At 37.8% G+C, this 25474-nt stretch overlaps 1 protein-coding gene across 1 annotated transcript in view; it reads right to left on the bottom strand.

The window, feature by feature from the left end:
• Window positions 1–25474, bottom strand: part of VEPH1 (ventricular zone expressed PH domain containing 1) — a 115640-nt gene that overhangs the window by 59449 nt on the left and 30717 nt on the right. The window contains exons 5-6 of the mRNA XM_007427216.3: window positions 23879–24088; window positions 6898–7118 (exon numbers count right to left, since the gene is read on the bottom strand). Coding sequence (XP_007427278.1) covers window positions 6898–7118; window positions 23879–24088 — 431 coding nt within the window. The remainder of the gene's footprint in view (window positions 1–6897; window positions 7119–23878; window positions 24089–25474) is intronic.

The following is a 25474-nucleotide window of genomic DNA, read 5'->3' as shown; positions in this document are numbered from 1 at the left end:
TTTTGTATTTATGCATTTATAGTCTGTTTAAAAGAAACCTTGGCACAAATGTTTCTTTTGCCCATTGTTAGATCCTAGTTCTAGATTTAGTCATTGTAATGAACAAAAGTCTGAATGGAATCTAATACAAGTGTACTAAGTGAAGTTTCTGCATCATCTCAGGTCAGAGAAGGAAATGTCTGTCACACCTGGCCAGTTTAAAGGGAATATTTTGTTCTACATTTGACTATACTCTACACTGTTCTCTATGGCTTAGCAGTCCATAAAATATAGAACTTGACTTGCACTCTATTACTTGGCTAACATTATACCCATGAGATTCACAGCGTATATGATTCTTTATTTTTTTGCAAAAAAGAAAAAAAAACCTTATCCCTGGAGATGCTCTGCAGGGGGTACAATAATTTCTATGACTGGTCTGTATCCATAGCGACCTTCTCAGCAACATGGTTTTCTTGGCAAGCTGTTTCCTGAAAGCATGACTGATCCAACAAGTCTGAAATGCTTTACTTAGCTTTTCTTCCTTGCACAGCTGGGAGATCTGTCTTATCTACTGACGTCTCTCATAAATGAAAAACTAATAAAATTAATTACTGGTAAAAATTAAGGCTGAGTAAACTCCATTCCAAAGAATTCTGGCAAAGAGTTTAATGAATGCAGTCTTCTCTGCCAAAACTCTGGCATTGTGGTATCTGGAATAGATTTCATAATTGTCCCTGGGTATGCTCAAAGTACTTCACATACATGAACTCAAAAAGGTGGACCTGTATTTAATACTTCCATTCTGCATATTCAGGAGGGAGGGTCACACAGGATCTACACAGATTCATCTACTCTAAGGCCTAATGTAATTGGGGTTCATTATATTGCATTTTGTGGGTATCTGTCCATTCGTGTTCTACCCTCCCTAACCACTTACATTAAAGGAGAATCTGTTAAAAAAAATTCCAAGTACAGTGATTTTAATAGTTCTGGACAAGCTATGGCTATTGAGCCACCATCCATTCAAATAAGAATCTTGCTAAGAAAGTACAGTTACAATGCTCTGGTCCTGCAAAATATCTTACATGGGATTGTTTCCAAAAAATACAACAACACCATTGTGCATTTCCAACAGTTCAAATATTTCTTAACTACTATGCTAAATAGGGACAAAGGAAGTGAAAATAAAAGGTGTAAGGGCTGTAAGAGCCAGATTGGATACGCCAGATCAAGCCTCTCCTTTTCTAAAACAATAATTTCATCTAGCTATTAAGTAATATAAACATGGAATGATAGCAATCAAAATTGCATGCCTTGTTACTCTCAAGCATGGTGATGTGAAAGTTCCAGTACATCAGCATTTTCTGTTTGTTGTTAAGTTGACCATGCTTGATTTCTAAGATGAAATCACTATATATTAACGTTCTCCATTCATTTTCTTAAAAAGTAAGCTCTGTGGGCTGAATGACCTGCATCATCAAGATAAATTGGGGCCAGGGCATTTTCGTGCTGAATGGTTTTAATTAAACATGATTTTAATTACATCAGATATGTAAAATTCCTGATGTTAAAGAATTCAGGCCTACAATTACTATACAAAAATTCACTTCCTTTGGTATAAAAAAATGATTCCTCAAGGAATGAAATTATTCTTGAGATGCATATATTCAAAGCATATTTGTTAACTCAAAATTTTGAATCTGATCAAAATCAGTCTACTTCAGATGTTACAGAAAGCCCACATGGAAGGTACTTCTACTTAGGGACTGACTTCAGGCTCTCCATGTGTACTTCTGGCAATGGTGAACTCTGTCATTTCCAAATTTGGAATAATTGTTACAGATGATGGTTGACATATAAGTTGTGGATTAATTCTGATGCATAATAGTGCAATAATATGGCACCAGTTCCTACACCTGATGGTGCAATAACAGGGCACCTACACAGCAAGATGGTGGTTTCCACTTTCCATTCCTTTATGTGCTCAGGAACCTCACTGCAATAGCTGGAGGAGGAGCTATGGTAAAGGGGCTCTTTTCCATGCAGTTAAAGTAGCCTGAGAAATCCTGAGCCACATGGAACAACCTATGGCCTGTCAGAAGTTGCTGAACTACAACTCCTAGTTCCTCCTCCATTGGTCAGGTTAGCTTGGGCTGCTGGGACTCAAAGTTCATCAACATCTGGCAAGCTATTCTGCTGGAGGATCCTTGTTCAGCCCTCTTCATCCACTTCCCAAACTACTTGTTATTTCTGTTAAAGCTGCTGGGCATTTTCTCTGTCTTTGACTTTCTTTGCAAACTGTCATTTTCTCTCTTTTTACTCCATACAAAATCTTTCTCTCATCCTCATTTTTTCAACCATCATTTGTATGCATTTTTTCCTCATCTGCAGCCTCTTTCACTTCATTGTACCACAAGTATCCTTTTCTCATACTTTCCATTAGCATAGCTTCTCACACTACTGTAATATAAATCTTTCCACTCAGTTTCAAGCAGCTTCCATATCCTCTTTCTTTACATCCATTTTCCATCCAATTTATTTGGAGATTAATCTACCTTCTAATACTTCTCATACTTACACTTTATATTCCTGCAGGTGTTATACCTTCACTCTATTACTTTCAATTATTTCCTCTTCTTCCACATCCATTTTACCCCAATATCCATTCCTGACATACTGATTGTTAGCACGCTACACATACTTCCAACTTGGTGAATGTTGGTTTGCAAGACAGTCTCTTGCAGATTATAGAACCTAGTTGGTACAGGATAATGCATGAGCATGCTTGGTTTGCTCATGCATTATGGGCTTTGCTTGCAACTGTGGAGTACAGACCAAAATCTGCCAAATGCTATGCTTGCCATTAGCAGAAAGTGCTACATCTGAAGCAGATATGAGTAAGGCTGGACACAGTAAGTCTATATCAGTGTTTTTCAAACTTGGCAACTTTAAGATGTGTGGACTTCATCTGGGGAATTCTGGCAGTCTTAAAGTTGCCAAGCCTGAAAAGGACTGGCGTATATCTTCCCCATATTATTAAAAAGCATTTTGCCACTTAGTTCAAGTCAAGCATTTTTTCCTAATGAAATCAAGGCAATCAAAAGTCCTAATTTTGACAAGATCAGTTTTTACCGCTATTTTCTCATTTGAACACCCCAACAAATGTAAGGAAAGTGGTTAAAGACATATATTAAAAGTGTTCATGAAGTTATATGCACTCAGTTTGAAACATACCGTATGGTTTTTAAAAGTTCAATAAACTGTAATAATTTAAAGGGTCGAATTGATGAATGTGATTTAAACTTGCTTTGGGGAGTAGGTTCATCACAGTGTTTATGAAGTTAAGCTGCATAGAGCTAACAGAATGCTATTTGAAAAACAGCTTAATATGTTGCATTAATGATAATATACCTCAGTATAAAGTGGAATGAGATATTTTCTGGGATATTAAGATATTAAATATTACACAGGGAGCCCAGAGCTTGTTGCTATACTCATATCAATTTGAATGGACTTCTTCTGAGATTTATAATCCAAATACTCTCCCTTAGCTAAAGTTTAATGGATCTATTAAAATATATCTGAAAAACATCTGCTATTCTGGTATATAATAATGTTACTAGTATTGGTAATAGGCCAATACTGTTTCATTTGTAGTCTTAAACATACTCTTACAGCCTCAAACTATGCTTAGAAATTGAAATATTGGTAAAAATACTGGTAAATAATTTCAATATATTTTGATCCTATACACGGCCAATAATTTAGTCCAATGAATCAATAATCATTTAAACAAGTTTAAAACAATGTGTGTTTTTATGCATATCATAAATGAAAAGAAAATCTCTATTAAATAAATGAGACCTTAATTTAATTTTAAAATCTAATTTTAATTGTGATATGGAAATCATAAAATTTATTTCCTTTTGCCGTACCTTCATCTGGTGCACTTTCCTTGTCTTGCCTCCTTTTAGTGGCAATGATCCCTATCAGGGACACTGAATGTTTATGTCATGATAAAAAATTATTGGGGGTGAAGTATATTTACGGGTAAAACAACCTTAATTTTTGGTCATTCATTAATAGTATTACATTAGCAAATACTTAGAGAAGCTGGGAAGGTAAAATCTTTGCAGGACCTTGGCTATTGAAGTACTGCCTACATGACCCCAAGCGATTTCATTATCTGCTTTACTGGCATAAAAAAGGAACACTGACAGTGGGTGTTGGGGTCACCATTGAAAGGGTGTTTTGAAAGACAGTTTAGAAGGTTCTTGGGTGGATCAACCAGTTTGTTTTCATGTATGAGCATTAGGAGAGAACTGAGGCTCTAACATTACAGGATGTTAGATGCAGGTTTTCATATGGGATGTGATACTGACAGTACTTTTATCTATGCCTGAACCTAAATGCAGACAGTGCAACCTTGCTAACTCTTGAGAGACCATTGACCATTGTGTCCTTCTTGGCTCTCTGGTGGGATTAGGCTGTAGAGACGCTGCTTTGCAGTGGATCTGGTTCTTCGTATGGGATGTGTCCAAAAGATGTTCTGGGTTAATTTAGAAATTAAATATAATTGAAAATATAACTTGTTCAAGAACAGAACATTTGCTGCTCTTAAGATGCTCCATTTTCCTTTACAGTTCTACAGATCAATGCCAACACCATAAAATGTTGAGGGTAGGCATTTGGCAGCCAGTACAGATTGTTCTGTATAGGCATCATGTGATCTATGTGCTTTGAACCACTTAGTAGCCTAGCTACCACATTTAGCATTAATTGCAACTTCTGGACATATCTCAAAAGTAGCCTATGTACAGAGGCATCTAAAAGATCTGATGCATTTGTCAAAATAATGACAAGCATTGCACCTTTGCAATGCAAACTCCATTCCTTTCATATGTGCATGCACTGTTGCTTGGACACACACACACAGGGTGGAGCTTGCATCACATTGGTGTGACACTGCTTTTGTCATGTTGATGAAACTGCTGGACTCTGCAGGTGCCTCTAATAGATCTATTTCTGCACAACTTTACATGGAAGTATATCTGTTTAGCATACAATGAACGTTAAACCAAAGAGAATATAGCCTTTTTCAGGCATTTCCAAAAAGAATATGTGGATAGGATGCTTGACAGGATAAAAATGTGACCATGATTGGGTGATTGGAATTCTTGATAATTGAGAGAGCGGTAATTGGGCTTAGCTGAGTGTAGCTTCAGAGATCCTCCTTCTGATGGAAGTTGAAAGAAAAGGTGCATCTACTGTATTTCTCCCCTTCAGATTTATTTTTGGAATGCCTGAAAACTACTGAAATTTGCTGTGAAGCAAGTAAACTGGAAATAAACTCCACTGAAATCAAAATAACCTGTTTTACAGTATGTGTAGATGTACATATATAATCCTTATCTTTTCAACAAAGATAGTTTATGTTTCTGTTTTATCCTTAATGCAGGGTTAATTCATATAAGGAGTAATTTCTACAAATACTCTGTATTTAACAATTTAAAGCAGACCGATACAACATAATCAGAACAGAACATTTGTTTTGATTATTAATGATGATGTAAGCTATGAAATTCTGCAGCAAATTATAGATTTGTTCGGATAAAGATGGAAGATATTCCTTATTTTATTTCAAGATTCCAGATGAAAGCCACTTGCATTACAATATTTTCACTTACTGTTAAATAATCTGGGAAAAACTATTAAAACAATTTACTTGAAAATCTGGTAGTGTCTGGAACCCAAAATCTAAACATGAGAAACTATTTGTTATAAAAAAAAATTGCTATTTGGACAAATGGTATTTCAACTATGGCTGTTCAGATACTTCAAGAGTGCCTTGTAATGCACAGAAGTATGATCCAAGCACCTCTTTGACAACCATTAAAGCAGCTACATTTTTTTTCAAGGCTCATGCAACTGCTTGAAAAGCCATTCCTGACTGCCTCATGGTCATGCACACACAAAAAATTCTATGGTGACCATCAGCAAAAAAAAAAAAAAAAAAAGTGGTTGAGCACAAACACACACGCAGAGATAGCCACAAGTAGCTTCTGAAGCAGCTGCCTTGCAAAGGGAGCAGCTGCTTATCACTTCAAAGAGAATGAAGCCTTCTTTCAAATGCTTTGCACAGCCCTAAGGTGATTCTTAATTCTACAGTACAGAAATAACATGAATAAAGATCTGTATTTTCATCTGCAAAAGCAAGTGAATGAATTTCCACTTCAGATACAATAAAATAATATACCATTTTTCTTGTATTACCTGCTTTTATTAGAATTATGCATCAAGGCAATGAAGAATTGTCTGGGGAAAATGCTGTTTTTTGAATACGTGGGTAGCGATGGAGTGGAAATTTAAATCCACAATGTGGTTTTGTAACATAGTTATAGGAATGCACACAAATTCATGCATGTGATGGCCTAATTTTCAAAACCTTCTTTAAGAAATCAGTTTAGGCTGTCCCTTTCTTGCAATTTGCTACTTGGGAGAGCTTGTTTGGAGGTTCTAGCAGGGTTGTCCAGCTCTCATATATCCTTGACTGAAGAATGGGACACTCCTTCAACCTGGGATGACTGTTCTCTTCCACCAACTGTCCAACTTTGGGAGGGACGCACAGAGAGCTGTGAGAGAGGAAGGAGACACCTGCCTACCCAGTCAGATCAGCTGAACTAACCCTGGGAAACAATATGGTGAGAAATGTGGCAGCCAGATCATCCTCATATCTATATGATCAACACAACTACTCATCAGCCAATATCAACAAAATATTTTAGGCAGGTATCTCTGATGGTTAATTTTGGACCAATATATTAATTACAATCATGGCATCTTTTAGTATAGCACAAATATCAAAATGCTGAATCACATGACCTCAGGATAAAAGGATAAGAGATTTGCATTTACCTGCACTCTGAGCTTGGGTTGTTTTTCAGCTGTTGGATTAGAAGTTTAGCTATAGCGGTGAAACTGTTACTCATACGATAAATATCTCTGCTTTGGATACCCAAGATATTGGAGAAGGTGTCAGTGATGTATTTGATCTCCAGCAAAAGAATATGGTGGAAAGAATGTTCCATATTGGCCAGTTGATTAACCAAATAGATCAGGCATATCCGAGCTCTTTCCTATTAAGAAAAAATGGAGTTCAAAATAGATACTGTTGTGAAAAAGTTGAATTAGCATTGTTTGAGGGGAGGGGGTGGGGAGTGGAGAGAATCCAGAGCTATTCTGCTAATTGTGTTCAGGCCACTTTAAAAGGTTAATTATTATGGACTTGTGCAAAATAAACATGCCATACAGATAGGGAAATTTATTTGTCCAAATAACAGAAACGAAACTGTTTAAAATAAAAATAAATAAATAAACACGTTCCTCACTAAAGTTCCCTAATATTTCATTTATTGTACAGGAGCTAAATGGAATGAGAAAAGTTGAAAAAAGATAAACTACACAAGGCTGGTATCAGGTTTCAGGGGCAAATAGAAATAATTAGAGAAAGTCAGTCCTGCAAATAACCTGGACCTGGGCCATGAAGAGCTATGTAAGTGACAGCCAGTACCTTGAATTTTACACCTATTACACATGCCTAATGGGAATCAGTACAGCTCAAGAAGTAGTAGTGTTACATGGATGTAGCAAAGTGCACCCACAACTAAATGTGCCATTGGACTCTAGACTAGCTGCAGCTTCTGAGTGGTCTTCAAGGGTAGCCCCAAATAGATCACCATAACGATGATTGATATTTCATCATCTTCCAACAGATAGGTTTATAGGAAATTTTGTTTCAGGAACAAAACATTAGTGTAACAGTTACAGAGTTCATAAATTGTCATGTATATGCCACAATAGTTGGTAGTTTGAGAGGCTTTATAAATTTGGCAAGATTTCTTATTATGGGTATATTAAGCAAAAACTAAATGTTACTTCAAATATTCAGTACAGTGAATGAACATGTTACAACGGGGATTGAGTCTGATAGAAATTCATCTGGATGCCACATACAGTTTAGGGTTAGGGTTAGATTTCTGCACACTTACATCTGTGTCACACATGTCACACCCACAGCTGCCTCTTCCAATCAAGGAGCAAAAGATTCTAATCAAGTGGAGAAAATATGTGCAACACGGCAAACTCTTCTTATTCTTTTTTTTTTTTTAAAGCAGAGGGATACACAGAATGAATGGGATGGGGTTCCAATTAAAAATATTTGCATTTAAACAGCAGATAACAAATCTGAGTGAAAAGTAATGGGTCTTATGTTCAGTCTCTCAACTGGGAGTGGCGGATGGTGTGGTCAAACAGATCAGGAACACAATAAAAGCTTAATGAGCATTTAAAGAGCAAAGCTGTTTCCCAAAAATATTTGCAATTGATCCAAGTGGGAGGGGAAGTTTCCATCAGTGATTTCCTACTTTGATCCAGCCAAGCAGGAATCCACAAGTGCTGAAATTCTGCTGCTCATTTACAGAGGTGACAAAGAATTATAAATTGTACTGTTATAGGATGTACAATTAATAAGCAAACCCACACCCAAAAATCCCTCTCATCAACTTGAAAGCTATTGTCTTAAGCATAACTAAGATTAAAAAATCCCTGGTAAAAATGTTGTTGTATTTTATTTAGTATTGTTATTGTAGGCTGATTTTTTGGGGATGGGAGAATATGTTTATATTCTTTATAGGAAGCAGATTTTCCATTTTCATGGTATACAGTCACATTTGTTTATTGGAGAATGGAGTTAGCATAAAATATTGCAACTAGTTAAAATGTCTCATTTTGTTGTATTAAAAAAATGAGGAAATAACAGAAGAAAAATATAGGGTAATCCTAGATTCAATCTTGGCAAATTTATTGTAAATACGAGTGAGAATAATCAGGGCATTATAAAGGGCTGCTGATTTTACTTTGGAGAAGTTATGAAACAATCATGACATTGTGTTAAAATTCCAGAATAATAATCCTTCCAAAGTTAAATAAAACTATGCATTAACCATAATAACAGAAATTAAGCCAAAACTGCACAAAGGATCTTTTCCTTTTTTCCTTTTTTTCTTTGCCTTTTTAAAGGTGAGCCCAGAGTTAGCATGACTGAAGCAGCAGCAAATAGTGTCAGTTCCCATAATCTGATGGCGGTGTATCAAAATTCTTCATAGAATTTCAAAAGATTCTGATGTGCATATTTCCAAACATGCAACAGCTGCTTGGAACAGCCAAATGTCTTGGGCATGTTCTAGGTCAGCTTACAAAAAAAGATTTAAATTGTAGTTCAGCATATATATTTAACTCCCTATAATAAATTTACATTAACTTAGTGTTGTGTTGTTCTGTTGAAATTAATGGGATGGGAAATGTACTTATAGAAACACATCTGCAGGGCACCAGATTAGGGAATGTGATGTTTTTCACAATGATTTAAATGGGACGAAGCATGACTGACTAAATTTGGATCCAACTCCACTGTCAATACATTTTTCTGGGCATATTTGTACCTTCAGTAGCTGATCGGTTCAAACTAGCAATCTATTATTGTTCCATGATGTAGAATAATTATTTGGCAGTATTTGCTATGGTTGTCTGCGTAGAATGTGCTGGACAATGGCTCATGATTTATTTTTGCCAAGAGTATTTTCTTTTCAAAATGAGAGGGAAAGCCAATATGAAAACTGGCATTCAAAAATAGCAGGATCAGGACTCAGGGTTCTCACTGACTGTGCCCATTACCAAGGAACAAAGTTTTATAACATTCTAAAAAATATGATTGCAAGTATCTGCAGCTGGTTTTGAGAGACCTCTCAGCTTATTCCCAGGTCTTAATATATGCCAGGACACATTTTCACTTGAAGAGTAAAACAATAAAGAAAACTGCTTCCACCGATCTCTACCTGCACAGATTAAACACAAAAGGATTTCCAGAGGATTATATGTCTGAATTTTAGCTTCTCTCTAAATATCACTAGTGAACATTTTTATTTTATATTAATACTTGCTGTGGAAAATTATATTGTCCTACAAGTAGAGGAAAACCTCCCTACATTTTTATGTATATAAAAATATCATTTCTCTTGCCTAAAATATATAAAAGATAACAGCTCATATATTCCAGAAGATGTGGACAGCCAATGATGCAACGGTTCATTTAGCTATTATGCAAAACTATTTTAAGAGCTTTATCATCCTTAAAAAGCAAAATCACTTTTGAGTGGAACTCAACTCCTGATGACTAGATCCAAATGCTAACCTGTTTTAACCTATATTACCATTTGGTATCAGCCAAGCTTGGCCATATCTAAGGCAGATATTACTGTTCTTACAATTTCTTAATTTTAAAAGAAATTATATTTCTGAGAGGGAGAGGGAGAGGGAGAGGAGAGGAGAGGAGAGGAGAGGAGAGGAGAGGAGAGGAGAGGAGAGGAGAGGAGAGGAGAGGAGAGGAGAGGAGAGGAGAAGGAAAGAGAGGGAAAGAGAGGGAAAGACAGAGAAAGAGAAGGAAAGAGAGAAAGAGAAGAGGGAGGGAGGGAGGGTGAACCAGATTATAGGTGGTGTGTTCCATGTGATTGTGCTTCTTAGTTAATATTTTGTATCTTGTCATTTTGGGGAAAGTTTCTGAAAAGGTCAGATGTCTTCTGTCGTTGAATCAGTTTGTAAATTACAGAATTTGGGTATATACACACATTTTACATGTAAAACTACTTCAGAGATTTTAGTAAAGATTTTTAATGACATCGTGGGAAGGGGAGCCAATGATTATTATGTATAGTTTCTTTGAAATGTATAGAACCATCTTATTTTTTCCTTGCATTCTAGAGATTAACCCAGAGCTTAACATTTGTTTTATCATGCAAGATGGTATATGAACAAAATCTTAGTGTCAACCAGTATAAGACAACTTTGGGACAGATCCAGGGCACTAGATAAGCCATATCACTTGACTGATAAGGAAAAAAGAAAGGTCAGCAAGTCCACATATATGTGGAAACAATATTACTCAAATGGACATCACCATCATCACACAAAATTGTGTTCTCTTTGGCTTTCAGAAATACTATTGTGAAATAATGTCAGATTGTTTTATTATTTTAATGAGTATCCTATTCATTCATTTTTCAAAAAAAATGATTTTAGAGATCAGCTATGCTTATTTGAACTTCAATCGTCTTCCTTATGAGTAATAAATAATATGACAAGATCACAGATCAGTTGATTTTCTTAAAAGAGAAACTAGGTTTTGCCTATTTTGCTTTCAAAGGAGATTTCTATTTAGTCATAAAACGTTAAAAAATATCCACCTACTTATACAGATATAAAATAGGTCTCAGCTAAATCTATTTAATTTTTTTAAAGTGTGACATATAAAAACAATGGACAAGGGATTGCCCTTAATCATTTTCAGAAACTATTGGATAAATTTTAATTTGCAGTTGCTTCTTGATCTTAACCAGTCAATTTATGATCAGAAATACAGTGGTACCTCTACTTACGAATTTAATCCATTCCGTGACTCTGATCGCAAGTCGATTTGGTCGTAAGTTGAAGTAAATTTTCCCATAAGGATCAATGTAATTACCGTTAATCCGTTCCGGCGTCCGCGGACCACGCGTCAGGGGCGGAAAAACGGCCGCTGACCACGCGTCAGGGGCGGAAAAATGGCCACTGACCTCGTGGAACGGGCAGAAAAATGGCTGCGGACCACATGGAACGGGCGGAAAATGGCCGCGGACCACGTGGAACGGGCGGAAAAATGGCCGCGGACCACGTGGAATGGGCGGAAAATGGCCGTGGACGTGGCATGGGCGGAAAAATGGCCGCGGACCACGTGGAACAGGCGGAAAATGGCCACAGACCATGTGGCACGGGCAGAAAAACAGCTCGTAAGTCGAGGCGAGTTTGTAAGTAGAGGTAAATTTTTGGGGCCGGAGCTGATCGTATCTCGAAATTTTTGTAAGTAGGGGCATTCGTAAGTAAAGGTACCACTGTACTTTTAGGGTGGCTACTTATGACTTCCCAATCAAGAAAAAAATGTATTAATAAATAAGACATGGATTTGCATAAAATGTTCATGAGCTAACTTGTCTAAAAAAAGCAAATTCATTATAACTGAAATAAAAATGCAATGTATCTCTCTGCAATCAGGAAGATTGTGACCAGATTAGCTGTTATGCTACTGATCATTTTACAATTTCAAGAATCCTGCTCTTTTTTGGTTCTGGAATTATTACGCAGTCCTCAACTAGAGAACACAATAAAATGAGGAATGTCATTCAACAGCCAAGTCAAAAAGTAGTTATCTATAAAATAAGACCCTCTGTCACCTTAATTAACATTTCAAATTTCAGTATATATTCAACCTGTTGTTACATTGATTGGAAGTGAAAAGCTTATTCATATTTCTTTTATTCTCTGAATTAATTATTATTGGTATTGCATGCAAGTATGTTGCAAGTTGCTTTGAAAGCAATTATTTATGGGGAGATTCCTAAATGAAGACATAGTTTAATTAAAAACTATACATAGGTCATTTTTTCCCCACAAAAATGAAGATGGTCAGGCATGGCAGAGTTAAATTACTGAGTGTAGATGTGGTTTGGTTTTCATGAATTCATGGAATGAAAATGGATTTTCATGAAAACACTGATAATTTAAAGAGAATGCAGACCTCACTAATTCCTATAAACAAAAGTTGAAAGCATTGTGGAATTGGCACTTTCTACCCACAATTTTTGGATAAATCTTTGGAAATGACGCAATAACATTTAACCCAAATCCCATTCCTTGCTCCTAATTTTGATAGCAAGTCTAGTATCCTAACTGCATAAGGATCCAACCATTCCTGGAGAACATTTGAGTTTGCATGAAAATTTTAGATTATATATTACACATCAGTGAGATTAAATGAAAAAAAAATAATCATAATATTTGAAAAGTAGATCAGTCAGAATTGTTTATTATGGTCCAAGGAAAACCTGGGATTTGATATACTGATTATATGCCATGAAGCTGGTGTTGACTCTTCATGACCACATAGACCAACCTTCTCTGGATGATCTGTCCTTTAGACAGTGCACCCATTGCTCCTGTAATTGAGTCTATCTACCTTGCTGTTCTAACTTGCTATACCTTATAAACATTTGAGTCTGCTAATAAATGAAGTTTTTTTTTTTTACAGCATTTTCCTTAATTCATCTTTTTGTCAGAAAACTGATGAACAAAATAGCTTTGAAATAATCATTTTTGAGTCCTTTTTACCCAGGATCAAGGAACCACATAGCAGGGCTACAAAGGTTATAGAAGGTTAAAAAAGAAAAAAACCTTCTACAGGTAGTCTTCGCTTAACGACAGTAACTGGGATTAGAATTTCCATCACTAAACGATGCGGTCATAAAGCATGATGTCATGTGACTGTGCCACTTAGTGATGGCAGTTCCAGAAGTCCCTGATTACCATAGTTAAGCAAGGACATTACATGATCGTGACTTCCAACTTCCTGCTGGCTTCCCCATTGACTTTGCTGGCAGGGAAGGCCACAAATTATGATTGCATGACCATGGGACCCTGCAATGGTCAGAAATCTGAGCTAGTTGTCAAGTGCCTGGATCACAATCACATGACTGCGGGGGCACTGTGATGGTCAGAGCTTTGAGGACCAGTCAAAACTACCACTCGTTCAGTACTGTCACATATTTGAATGGTCACTGAACGAATGGTTGTTAAATGAGGACAACCTGTAATTTATTGATCATGTGGAAAGAACATAATTGCATAAAACTACATTCATGTAAGTTTTATACAGCAGGTACAGTTTCTCTGTCCTTTCACCAAATGATCCTTAACATTTGAAGTTAAGAAAAGAGATAAAATACTAGTTTCCCACCACCACACTTCTCATCCCTGGATGTTGTAGTATACAGATGGCATATAATCCCTTCCTCGCCAATGATGTAAATTCAAATATTAATTCTCTTCTTGCTAATTATCCCAGTGCTGGGGTGAGCATTGCAAAGGGCAGAGGAGTGGGAAAAAAGAGCTGTAAGATTTGCCCTTTTACCCAGCTTCCTCATGAGTCGAGTTCTGGAAACCTTCCCTGCCATTTGGGCTCACCTGGCTGTTTGGGGTTGTATCCTTTTGACATTGTAAAGCAAAGGAAAGCTGAAGTAAAATTATAAGCACAGTCACACTCATGCAATTTTTCACTTAGTGACTGCTCTGCTTAATGACCAAGTTGCTGGTCCCAACTGTGGTCACCAAACAAGGACTACCTGTAGTCTGAATTTGTTTGTGGAAATTCCTCATCAAAGATAGTTGTTCATTTGACCCTTGTCTTTACTTAGAACATGAGAAAATACCTAGAGAAAAGCTAGATCGGTTTTCCATCAATGGCTTACTCTGCTCTAGCTGTTGTGTTTTATTTATACTGTCCTAGTCAGCATGTTACCATGACACAGGGCCTTACACGCTGTTCTTCCTTACTGTCACTTTCATTGCTGCCTCCAAAATGATGTAAACTGGCTTGGCCATAATCTACCAGGCTAGAAGTGCAACTATTCTGTCTGCACCTTTTCTTCTTGCAACATCCTTATTGCTTTTGCCTTTGGAAGTAATGAGAGACTGAAGCATGTTAGCACTTCCTCAGGTAAATCCTCTACTTTCAGAGTGGGGAATCCATCTCTCTGCCTTCTTCTCTCCCCAGTAATCACACACAGATGGAACTCTGAAGAACACCTGGATCAGATCTCTTTTCCTCCCATTTCTCTCTCCTTCTTGGGGGGAGAAACAAACTGAGATGAAGAGGGATGCTGGAGATCAGCCTACTGACTGTCATCCATTCCAAATAAAACTGCTGCCTAAGATTTGGGGGAAGCCAGACAGAATCCTTGGCTAGGGATCATACTGGCAAGTTATCATGATGGGAATGTAACCAAACAAAATACTGAATTTAGTGGATTAGAAATAGTATCCTGCATGACGCAAACAGCTCATTATATCCAGTGGTATAGATTCTAGGCTTTAGAGACAGAATTCACTATAGGAAACTTGGAGGCACACACCACACTTAGGGACAAAAATAAATAATTAATACAACAGTTGATTGTCTCCATTTCCTACAATGAACAGGAGCCAATCTGTAATGTTGGAAAATAATAATTTTGACTTTTTAGGAATAGCAAGTTAATAAACTGAACAGGATAAATTACTCTCCCAATTTATGGGCTTTGATCCAGAATGTCCTTTGCACGAATGGACAGCATTTTTTCCTATGAAGATGATGTGTCAAATTTCTACAACAGCTATAATACCTTGTACTGTTTCTGGAGGGAATTAAGGGGATGCAGCAGGAGGAAGGATGGAAGAAACCCCACTGGGTGAGTGAAACTCTGGTTGCACTTCTGTGGATCCAAATCATTCTTGTCAGTATCAGTACAATTAGAATCAATGAGGGATATTTCATACCATGTCTAAAATACATGGGTGGATGTAATGGAGCCTCTGGGAACCAGGAACATATGCACTGGGAACTCATACAAATATCTGTGCATGACTATTTCCTTCTGGATGTTTTCTTTTATTCTTTTTTCATTCAACTGTCCTTTTGAACATTAGTCCAATTGGGCCTGGTAATCACTTTAGAGAGAGCCAGTTTGGTGTAGTGGTTAAGGCACCAGGCTAGAAACCAGGACACCATGAGTTCTAATCCCACGTTAGGCACAAAGCCAGCTGGGCATCCTTGGGCTGGTCACTTTCTCAGCCCTAGGAAGCAGGCAATGGCAAACCACTTCTGAAATCTTGCCAAGAAAACTGTAGGAACTTGTCCAGGCAGTCCCTAGGAGTCAACACTGACTTGAGGCGCGTGTGTGTATGTGCACGCACGCACACACACACAAATCACTTTAGAGCAGGTAAGGAAACCCAGAAGGTAGTAATGGATGAATCTGTCAGTTTCAATTTCCCCCATATTCAACATTTTAAAACCTCAAGTTCTTTTCACTCTATATATGAAGATATTGGGAATTTTGATCTGTACCATTAAAGAAATGAGCTGAATAAACTTCTCAGCCAACTTTACCAGAGGAAGAAGAGAAGCAGAAGAAGGAATAGATAGAAATGCAGAAATGGGCAGAGCTGTAAAAGGACTTGGGGAGGATACCTCTATAAGTGATTAGTTTGTCTGTTGGTTTATTTATTTATCAAATTTATATGGCCACCCATTTTAGCCAAATAACTCTGAGCAACTAACAGAAACATAAATACAATATAAAATAACTAAAAAATAACTAAAAAAAAAAAGAACCCCCATAGCACTGAAGCACCCCATAGCATAACATAGCACCCCACAGCACTGAACCTACATAGCATCTCCAGCTAGCACTGAAGATGTTACCTAGCCAGGTAACAAAACGTTTGCAAGAAAACAACCAAGTTCAGAGAACCCTAAGGACTCCACAGAAACCCCATAGTTTTCACATAGAAAAGACACAGTTGAGGCATTATTAAAATGTTTCTAACAGCATGAAGACAAAACATATATGCCAAGCTCTACAACATCTTGACCCCAACACCTGAGGGAAGAAGGATTTTCCAAAAGGCCAGCAGGATCAGACCCATTTTATCTCAGGCGGAAGGTTGTTCCAGAGGGCAGGGACCATGACAGAGAAGGCATGCCTTCTGGATCCCACCAAATACCATTACTTCACAGAAGGAAATCTGTCATCTGGTTTCTGCTATATAGATGGGCAGAAACTAGTAGAGATAGGTGGTCTCTCAAATAATCTGACCTCATGCCATGCAGGGCTTTAAAGGTAAGAACCAGCACCACCAATCCAGACATCTGACAAGGAGAAAGATTAGAAGAGGAAAGGGTTAGATGGAAATGAATGGATAAATTGGAAAGAGGGAAGAAGCTTTCTTTTGGTTCTGATCTGTCCCTTCCTGGCAAACTCTAAGAAGAAAGGGAGAGAAAGGGAAGATAGCACAGATAAGGCTATCTTCCCTTCTTAGTGCCCATAAGCATCTTCTGATAGATTAACCGCAATGGAATTTAACGTTTGTAATGGAGAAATTGCTATGACGTCAGAAAGACTGACACTGTCTTCTAGAGAATATTAATTAGTCAGGATAAATGCTAAAGCATTTATAAACAACAGTAGTTTAAACAAGATATTTAAGTAAATTGTGTAACAGAATAACTATGATATAAATGCTTAAAGAGAAGACCACCCAGGATATTCCAGGAAACAGTAAAACAGATAAAATGTTAACACTGAAGTGCAACAGAGCTTTGGTTTAGTTAAATCTGCAATCAGTTCGAACAATATTAATAGCATCAGACAAGGATTTTCTACAGTTTTGTATATAGTGTATGCATTCATGGTGCATCACAAGGTCCAGTCTGAGGTTGTGCAGAAATACCATTCTACTATCCTCATAACTACATTGCAGTAAAACAAATTGGAAAAATAATCTTTTTTTCTAGCCCTTTTAGGAAAGTTTAAAAATCTCTGGGAACAAATCCAACCCAGAATTAAGTACACTTAACCCCAGTGATTAGCATGGCCTGATGCAAGATGAAGTTGCTATTTGTTCTTCAAAGTGTAGCCTCTTCAGAGGGTGGTGCTGCCCCTGAAGAAGCAGGTCCATGACTTGGGGTTCCTTCAAGGCTCACAGACACTGCCAAATGGGCAGCTGGAAGCTGTGGTCAGGGGAAACTTTGCCCAGCTATGGCCAGATGCAACTTTACCTGGCGTTAGGACACTGTGATGATAAACCATGCCCTCATCATCACTCATCTGGGCTACCACAATGCACGCTGAAGACCACCCAGGAGCTTCAATTGGTCCACATTGCAGCAGCCCAGTTGGTAGTGGGTATTTACTGACATGAACACAATACCCCTGTGTTTTGGGCCCTGCACTGGGTCCTTATTAGTCTCCAAGTACAATTCAAAGTGCTGATGTTGACTTTAAAAACCATATATGCCAATAGTTCTTAAACTGTTCGCCCTAATTACCCCTTTTCCCAGTCTTGAATAATGTCATTATCCCCATAAAAAAAACAAAAAAACAGACTGAATCCTCAACTCACAAACATGTCATTACAAATTGCTCCATTACCCCCAGGTATGCCCAAATTATCCCCTTAGGGGTAATTACTCCCAGTGAAGAATCGTTGCTATATTCTTTGGCACTGGAATACTTGCAGGACCACCTTCCCTGACCAATTTCAACATGCCCAACTCAAGACGTCCTGGGAGAACTTCCTTTTGGTCCCCTACTTTCATGAGGTGACAAGCGTTGTAGGATTTATTTATTTATTTATTTACTTATTTACTTATTTATTTTGCTGCTGCTGCTGCTGCTGCTGCTGCTGCTGTACCTGCAATTTGGAATAGCTCCATCCAGAAGTCCGAACAGCCCCCAAATTATTGGCTTTCCATAAGTAATTAAAAACTGAAACTATTTTGGAAATCTTTCAAGGAATTGAAATTGCATTATTAGTTATAATGTGATGCATCATGATGCTTACGTAATTGATGGGTGTTTCTTTATATTTATACCACAGACTTTTTTTTATCATTTTAATGGATGTATGTAAACTGGCAAGAGTCTCCTTGAACTGTGGTGGATATAAGTCGAATGAATGAATGAATGAATACATAAATATAAATAAATAAATATTTAATCACACTCTCTCATTTTAAGCTACATTTTAAGGCACCTTTATCAAAGGATTTATCAGATCGTTTATTTTTCTGTGCTCTTATTATACTGGTTACTTCTTGCCATATTATGTACAATATCTAATACAAAGCATAGTAACCTGGTAACATTTTACTAAATTACTCTTTGTTCAGTCATATGAAATGGGCCTTCAAGTGTGGAGGCAGGCCATTTATCAGAAAGTTGATAGCCTGTCAAGAAGCCAATGGCTACATTCTCATATAGTAAGATTTATTACTTGTAGGTGCTGTCACTACATGACAATCTGCAGATTAAACAATTGGAGTTCATTCTACAGGATAATCAAAAAATATTATGGGTCTATACTCATGCAAAGAAAAAACAATGTTCCCAAATATTTCTAGGGACATAATCTTAATAATAATAATGGTTAATGTTTCAGGGAAATTAATATATTATATTAAGAAACCAACATTGGTGGAATAAGGAGGTAACTCTTAATGATCATGTTTCCAATTAAGTTGGTATGTTGGGACAGAAGACATTTTAATTCAGTATACTACAATGCCAATGCTCAGATTTTTTAGTAAATAACAATGGATCGGATCGTGCCTATGCAACCTCTCCCTTCTCATGGATCCCATCATTCTCCGTGGTTCACAGAGGAACTGAGGAAAATGAAACAAGAGAAGAGACATCTAAAGCGTCACTGGTGCTTGACAAGGGTCGAACTCAACCAAACACGTTAGGCAGCTATTAAGGCCTACTTCGTGTGGTAAAGGCGGTGAAATGACAATACTTCTCTGCCCTTATTGCATCCACAGACAGCCTTTCTATGGCCTTGTTTCAGGTGACACATGCCTCTTGGGGAGAGGGGGGTCAGAGATCCCCCTACAGGGCTGTGCAGAAGAATTTACACAGCATTTGTTGGACAAAGTCACTTGAATTTTTTCTCAGCTGGATGCCGGCTTCTTTGCAGGTCCCAATGCAGAGTTTTGCCCTGTTATTTGGGAACAGTTTGAACCTGTTGGGCCTGTGGATAGGGTCCTTATGACTGTGAGCTCAGCCACCTGCTCTCTAGATCCATGCCCCTCCTGGATAACTAAAGCTGCTGTGGGGGGGGTGTTGTGTGGGTAGTGGTGCATGAATTCTTCCTTGAGTGAGGGGGTTGTCCCTCCACCCTTTTAGGAGGTGTTGGTCTGCCCCCTCCTCAAGAAATGATTGCTGGATCCCACCCTACTGGACAACTTTTGTCAGTATCTAACTTCCCCTTTTTGGGGAAGGTGATTGAGAAGCTGGTCATGCACCAGCCTTGGAGGACTCTAGATGAAGTGGATTATCTGAACCCCTTTCAGTCAGGATTCAGGCCTGGGTATGGGATGGAAATGGCATTGGCTGCAGTTTTGGATGATCTCCGGTGGGAGCGGGATGGAGGTTGTTCATCCATCCTTGCTCTGCTTGACCTCTCAGTGGCCTTCGATACCATTGACCATGGTATCCTTATGGACTGGCTCTGGGGATTGGAGATGGACAGTAATGTATTGTGCTGGTTTTCCTCCTTTCTCTAGGGTTGATTCCAGTTGGTGGTAATTGGAGAGGAGAGATCCCACCCTTGTCCTCTACTCTGTGGGGTTCCACAGGGTTCAGTATTCTCCCCTCTCCTATTCAACATCTACATGAAGCTGCTGGGTGAGATAATCTGTTCCCATGGGGTGAGATATCATCAGTATGCTGATGATACCCAACTATACCTTTTTGCCCCTGGCGACTTAAGCAATGCTGCTAATGTCCTATCCCCGTGCCTAGAGGCTGTGGGGGCCTGGATGGGGAACAACAGGCTTCAGCTAAACCATGGCAAGACTGAGTGGCTCTGGGTTTTGGGGCCCTATAGCTCAGGGACTATGCCATCTTTGGTACTGGATGCCCCAAACTTTGCACTGCCCCAAACAGACTCAGTGTGCAACTTGGGACTCCTCCTAGACTTGCGACTCCTGCTTGAAGAGCAGGTGGCAGTTGTGGCTAGGAGTGCCTTTGCACAGCTTTGTGTTGTGTGCCAGTTGCGCCCATTCCTGAACCAGGAGGCTCTGCTCAGACACTCATGCTCTGGTCACCTCCCAAATGGACTACTGTAATGAGCTCTACATGGGGCCACCCATGAATCCGGAAGCTTCAGCTAGTGCAAAATGCAGTGGTGCAGGCAGTTACGTGTGCCTCTAGAATGGCACATTAAACCTCAATTCCGTGAGCTGCATTGGTTGCCAGTTTGCTTCCGGGTCCAATTCAAGGTGCTAGTTTTTACCTTTAAAGCCCTTCATGGCATGGGGCCGGGTTATTTGAGGGACCGCCTCTCCCCGATTACATCTGCCCGTCCCATCAGGTCCAGCAGAAGAGGTATGTTGCAGGTCCCATCTGCGAAAGTGTTTCATCTGGGGAGACCCAGGAGACAGGCCTTTTCTGCCATGGCACCTGCCCTGTAAAACATTGTTCTCCCACCCCATCTTTGACATCCTTCCAGAAGTCCCTTAAAACATGGCTGTGTTTCAAGGAAATGGTGATCTGATGAGACGGCTGCATTGTTTTTCACATCAGTTTTCTCCACTATTTTGCTCTTAATAATATTGTGGATGTCTTTTAACTGTAGTTTTTAACATTTGGATTTTATGATCGTTCTTATTGTAAGCCACCTGGAGTGACTTTATTATGAGATGGGTGGCTATATAAAAGTGATAGATAAATAAATAATCAAATAAATCAGCAATGTTATAAATCAGAGATTTCCTTAATCTCTTTAGGCCCTTGGGATATTGAGATATTCAAAAAAGTGGTTACCATTTGGGTTGGGCCTTGCCTATACAGAAAGTGAATGCTGCAAGGAACACAAGAAGAACTCTGCACTTTGAAAATGGTTAGGAAGAACTGCATCAGATCTCATATAAGCACTTTTCTCCTGTTTATTAAAGCAGCCACATCCCTTTTCAGGGCCCTAAAAAAAAGATGTTGCTATTACCACTTCAAGATTGGCTTTAATGAATTAATTCTTTAAAGCAGCAACATCTTTTTTCAGGCTCATGCAGAAGCTGTAATGACTAGCACAGAGGTGCTAGGCTCGTGTAGATCTGAAGCGGTTCTTCCAAATCATTTTCAGAGTGTGCACAGCCATCACAACCTGTGGCAAGACATGCTTTCCAGTAGGCAAACTGGTGAGGCTAAAAACAAAAACAAACCTTGCATATCAAATTATATACAAGGCAGAGTTTAGATATACACACACACTTTCTCATACACACACACATCCTGGAATAAACAATTTTGGATCTGAAATACAGTCATTAGTCATATCCATAGAACAAACAGAACATTTCTCTTGAATGCTAATATTTAAGGTGCTAGATGGTAAAAATCTAGCATCAAAATTCAAGGAAAAACGTTTCATGATGTGATAGATGAAGTCACTTTCTTGTTTGAATTTGCAGTGTGAGGAATAACTGTAGTAAATTGAGGCGCATTTTAGGAAATGCTTGCATTTAACGTGTTCCACTCATTTCCTAGCAATAATCAAGTGTGGTTCCTTCCAGTCATTTAAGGAAGGACATTGTAATTCAGCTGTATATGATTCTTAAAAGTGAAATGTCTACACAAGTGCAACTTACAGGGACTAATATATCCAGAGGAAAAATAATATAAACTACGATAAACCTAATAGATATAATATTTTCATAGCAAACAAAATGTGCTTAAACCAAGGATGATCTATAACATAATTATTGCAAAGTGCTTGGCATGCTATTGTTCTTAGAGTATAAAACTCTAAGAAAAGTTCAGGAAATTAATTGATTTCATTCAGTTTTGGGTGAAAGTGATCAGGTTACATATACAGTACACATGATTTTGTTACACAGAGATGGTGTTAATTCCTTGAGAATTTAAACAAGAAATAATCATACATATATGAAATATTTTTCAAGGGCAATAATATTTCTCATTCTGTATATTGACACATTTTTATTATTGATTCTATCATAGCATTTTTTTGTGGGAAAGATTATGACAGTATCACTGTTTAGGTCTTAATGCCACTTAGCTTTGACTGCAGATTTCTGTTAAGTATTGTATGATTCATCCAGGACTGGAAAAAAAGGCAGACAAGGATTCAGATTTTGCCTAAATTGGTTCTGAAAAAGGATCTGTTGGAATACATATGGTTCAGAAGCATAATTCCATGGACACAGATGTTTATTTTCCTTTTTTCCTACCATGTGACTTTCCTGTTTTTTCTCCCCCCCTTCATTTGCACAGGGTCCACTCATTTTGTCTGTGGTAGCCTTGCATGCCAAGGCAGGACCATACCTTTGAATGAAGAATATGCTTTGTGTGCAGAAAGGTCCACATTCACTTCCCAGTGCTCCATTTAAAAGATTACAGGTAACAAGGCTGGGAAACTCTGAGACCCTTGAAAGTGTGGGACAACTGGTTTAATTCACCTTAGACATCTTTCTATATGCAGTTCATTCCAACAGAAAAGACAGCTATAGATGAACTACTGATTTCTTCTTGCTGTACTCACCAACTTCTGGATTTGACCAATGCCAGGCATCGACATCGGAATTTTATAATGGTAAGCTCTCTCTTCTACTTTTGACAACTTCCTTTTTTGTTGAAGCAAATTACAATTTATAACACCAAACTAGACTGGTTTCTGTATAGGACTGCCCCAAAGAAAGGAAGTGATGGGCATTGTAATGGTTTCTGGAGGGTGGAATCTTGCCATTGGCATTTGGACGGAACTTCTAAAAAGTGGATGTGGGAGCCTCTCAGTGGTGGGAAAGAGGTGAAGGGAGTGGCAACCAATAGCTGCCTACTTATCCATATTAATAATCTATCAATTCAGATATGTTTTACTTTATACAAAGTCACAAGCTGTAAAAAAAGGGGAACAAGCATGAAAGTAGACAATGCTTGTTGTTCTAATTATGAAAACTTGAAAACTAGAGCCTAATTCTATTTGAATAACTTTGTCCACTTGTGGGATGTTATTGACTTTTTCTCAGAAGATCACCAAAGCGGATGCCATTATTATTATCAGTAGTAGTAATAGTAGTAGTAATAGTAGTCATGCGTACTTCTCCTTTCAAGAGGAATCTAGTATTATGACTATGGGCTAAGAGCACAGTAGAATATAAGTTTCTTTTAAAAATAATTTTGGAAATAGCACATACCTCATCGACTTGTCCAACAGCTCCATAGATCTTTGCCATTTGCCCTATCAAATTAGGAAATGTTTCCCCCGTCTCTTTCAGTATAGGCAGCAAATCAGCCAACAGTTCCGGTTCATAATCTGATATTTCTATGAATATATCTAGGATGATGTCATTATAAAGGGGATCTCTTAGATGACCAATTAGAGAGGAAATACATTCTTTGAGAACCTACAAAAAGGGTAAAGTAGAAATGCTGGTCTGATTTTTGTAAAGAAAAAAAAATCCCATTTCATCCCATGCTTGTAATTATTCTTTATATAGAAATCTCAAATAAGTCATTCAAGTTTAATTATTCCCAACATATACAGATAATATACTGCCTGAAGTTATACATTCACTGATATAGCATTTCATTATTAAGGAAATCCTTTGAAAACCCGTATAACATTCACAGGTTTCTCCCCTTAGATTAATATGAAGTTTTATTGATTTAAAACACTTTTAAGTCTCTGACTGTAGAGTATTATGAAAAAGTAACAGAAATGCCCACTTTCTCTTAGGAATGTTCAAAATCTCACATTTGATGCCTAGAGTGAAGAATGAATTTAGGAGGCAGATTTTCAGATAATTTAAGTTAGCATCTCTCTATATGTTGTACTGAAAAGTTACATATTTACAGCAGTTAGGATTCAGGTAACTGACAATCTGAGAAATTATAATCACATCACTATAACATTAAATTAATTAAGTTAATTAAAACCAATCAAAACTGTTGCAATCAAGTGCACAAGAAAAATGTGGTGATGGAAACTTATATATATGGGAGTGATTTATGGAACTATGCTGGAAAACTCTTATATGAATAGCTATGTACCAGTTTTGCAATATCATGGTAAAAACTGAAATTATAACCTGCTTGACTTTGCAAGAATACATCTGAACATGAAAAGAAACCAAGTTACTGAACATGCTTTACAAAAATCTAAAAGTATAGGCCTAAATTTTCTACAAGACACAACCTAAAGAGAAAATCTTGAACATCACAATAATAGTCCTGCTAGTAATTAGGACCAATCATATATGCATCATTTGGTTAGTGACATACATTCAGTTCATGTATATAATATGCCTGGATCAGGAAATCCATATGCACTACCCAAAATGAAAAGTAGAATATTTAGGATAGAGTTATGTTCATGTATACAAAACCGAGAAGGCATCTCATTCCATTCTGAACACTCCTAACCCATTATCTGACTCTTAAATTCATGTTTATCTTAATTTATAGTACATCTCTACCTAAATAAGTATGGAGGATTTATATTTAGATCTTCACCTTACAAGAAAGTCTACACTTCTTCTTTTTCCTTTATGAGCTCAGCTTACAGATCTATCTGCAAAACCTAAATTTATAGCACATGCAGTCTTTGGAAATGCTGCTTTTGTTCTGTGCTCATGCTGGATTCTAAGAAAACTTAAGAAAATCTTGTCCATTTTGAGACCCTTGACAGCAGCATGCATATTCACTCCAGCTGAGTTTTGTTTTGAATGCAGGTTTTAAAAGGTAAAGCCTGCTTTGAGTCCAAGGGACTTCATGAACACATCCATGTAGTT

The sequence above is a fragment of the Python bivittatus genome, unplaced genomic scaffold (assembly GCF_059951505.1).
Source record: "Python bivittatus isolate LINGU-HERP-01145 unplaced genomic scaffold, Pbiv_v1 ctg000980_np1212, whole genome shotgun sequence".
Classification (NCBI taxonomy): domain Eukaryota; kingdom Metazoa; phylum Chordata; class Lepidosauria; order Squamata; family Pythonidae; genus Python; species Python bivittatus.
This window is presented reverse-complemented; position numbering and strand designations above follow the sequence as displayed.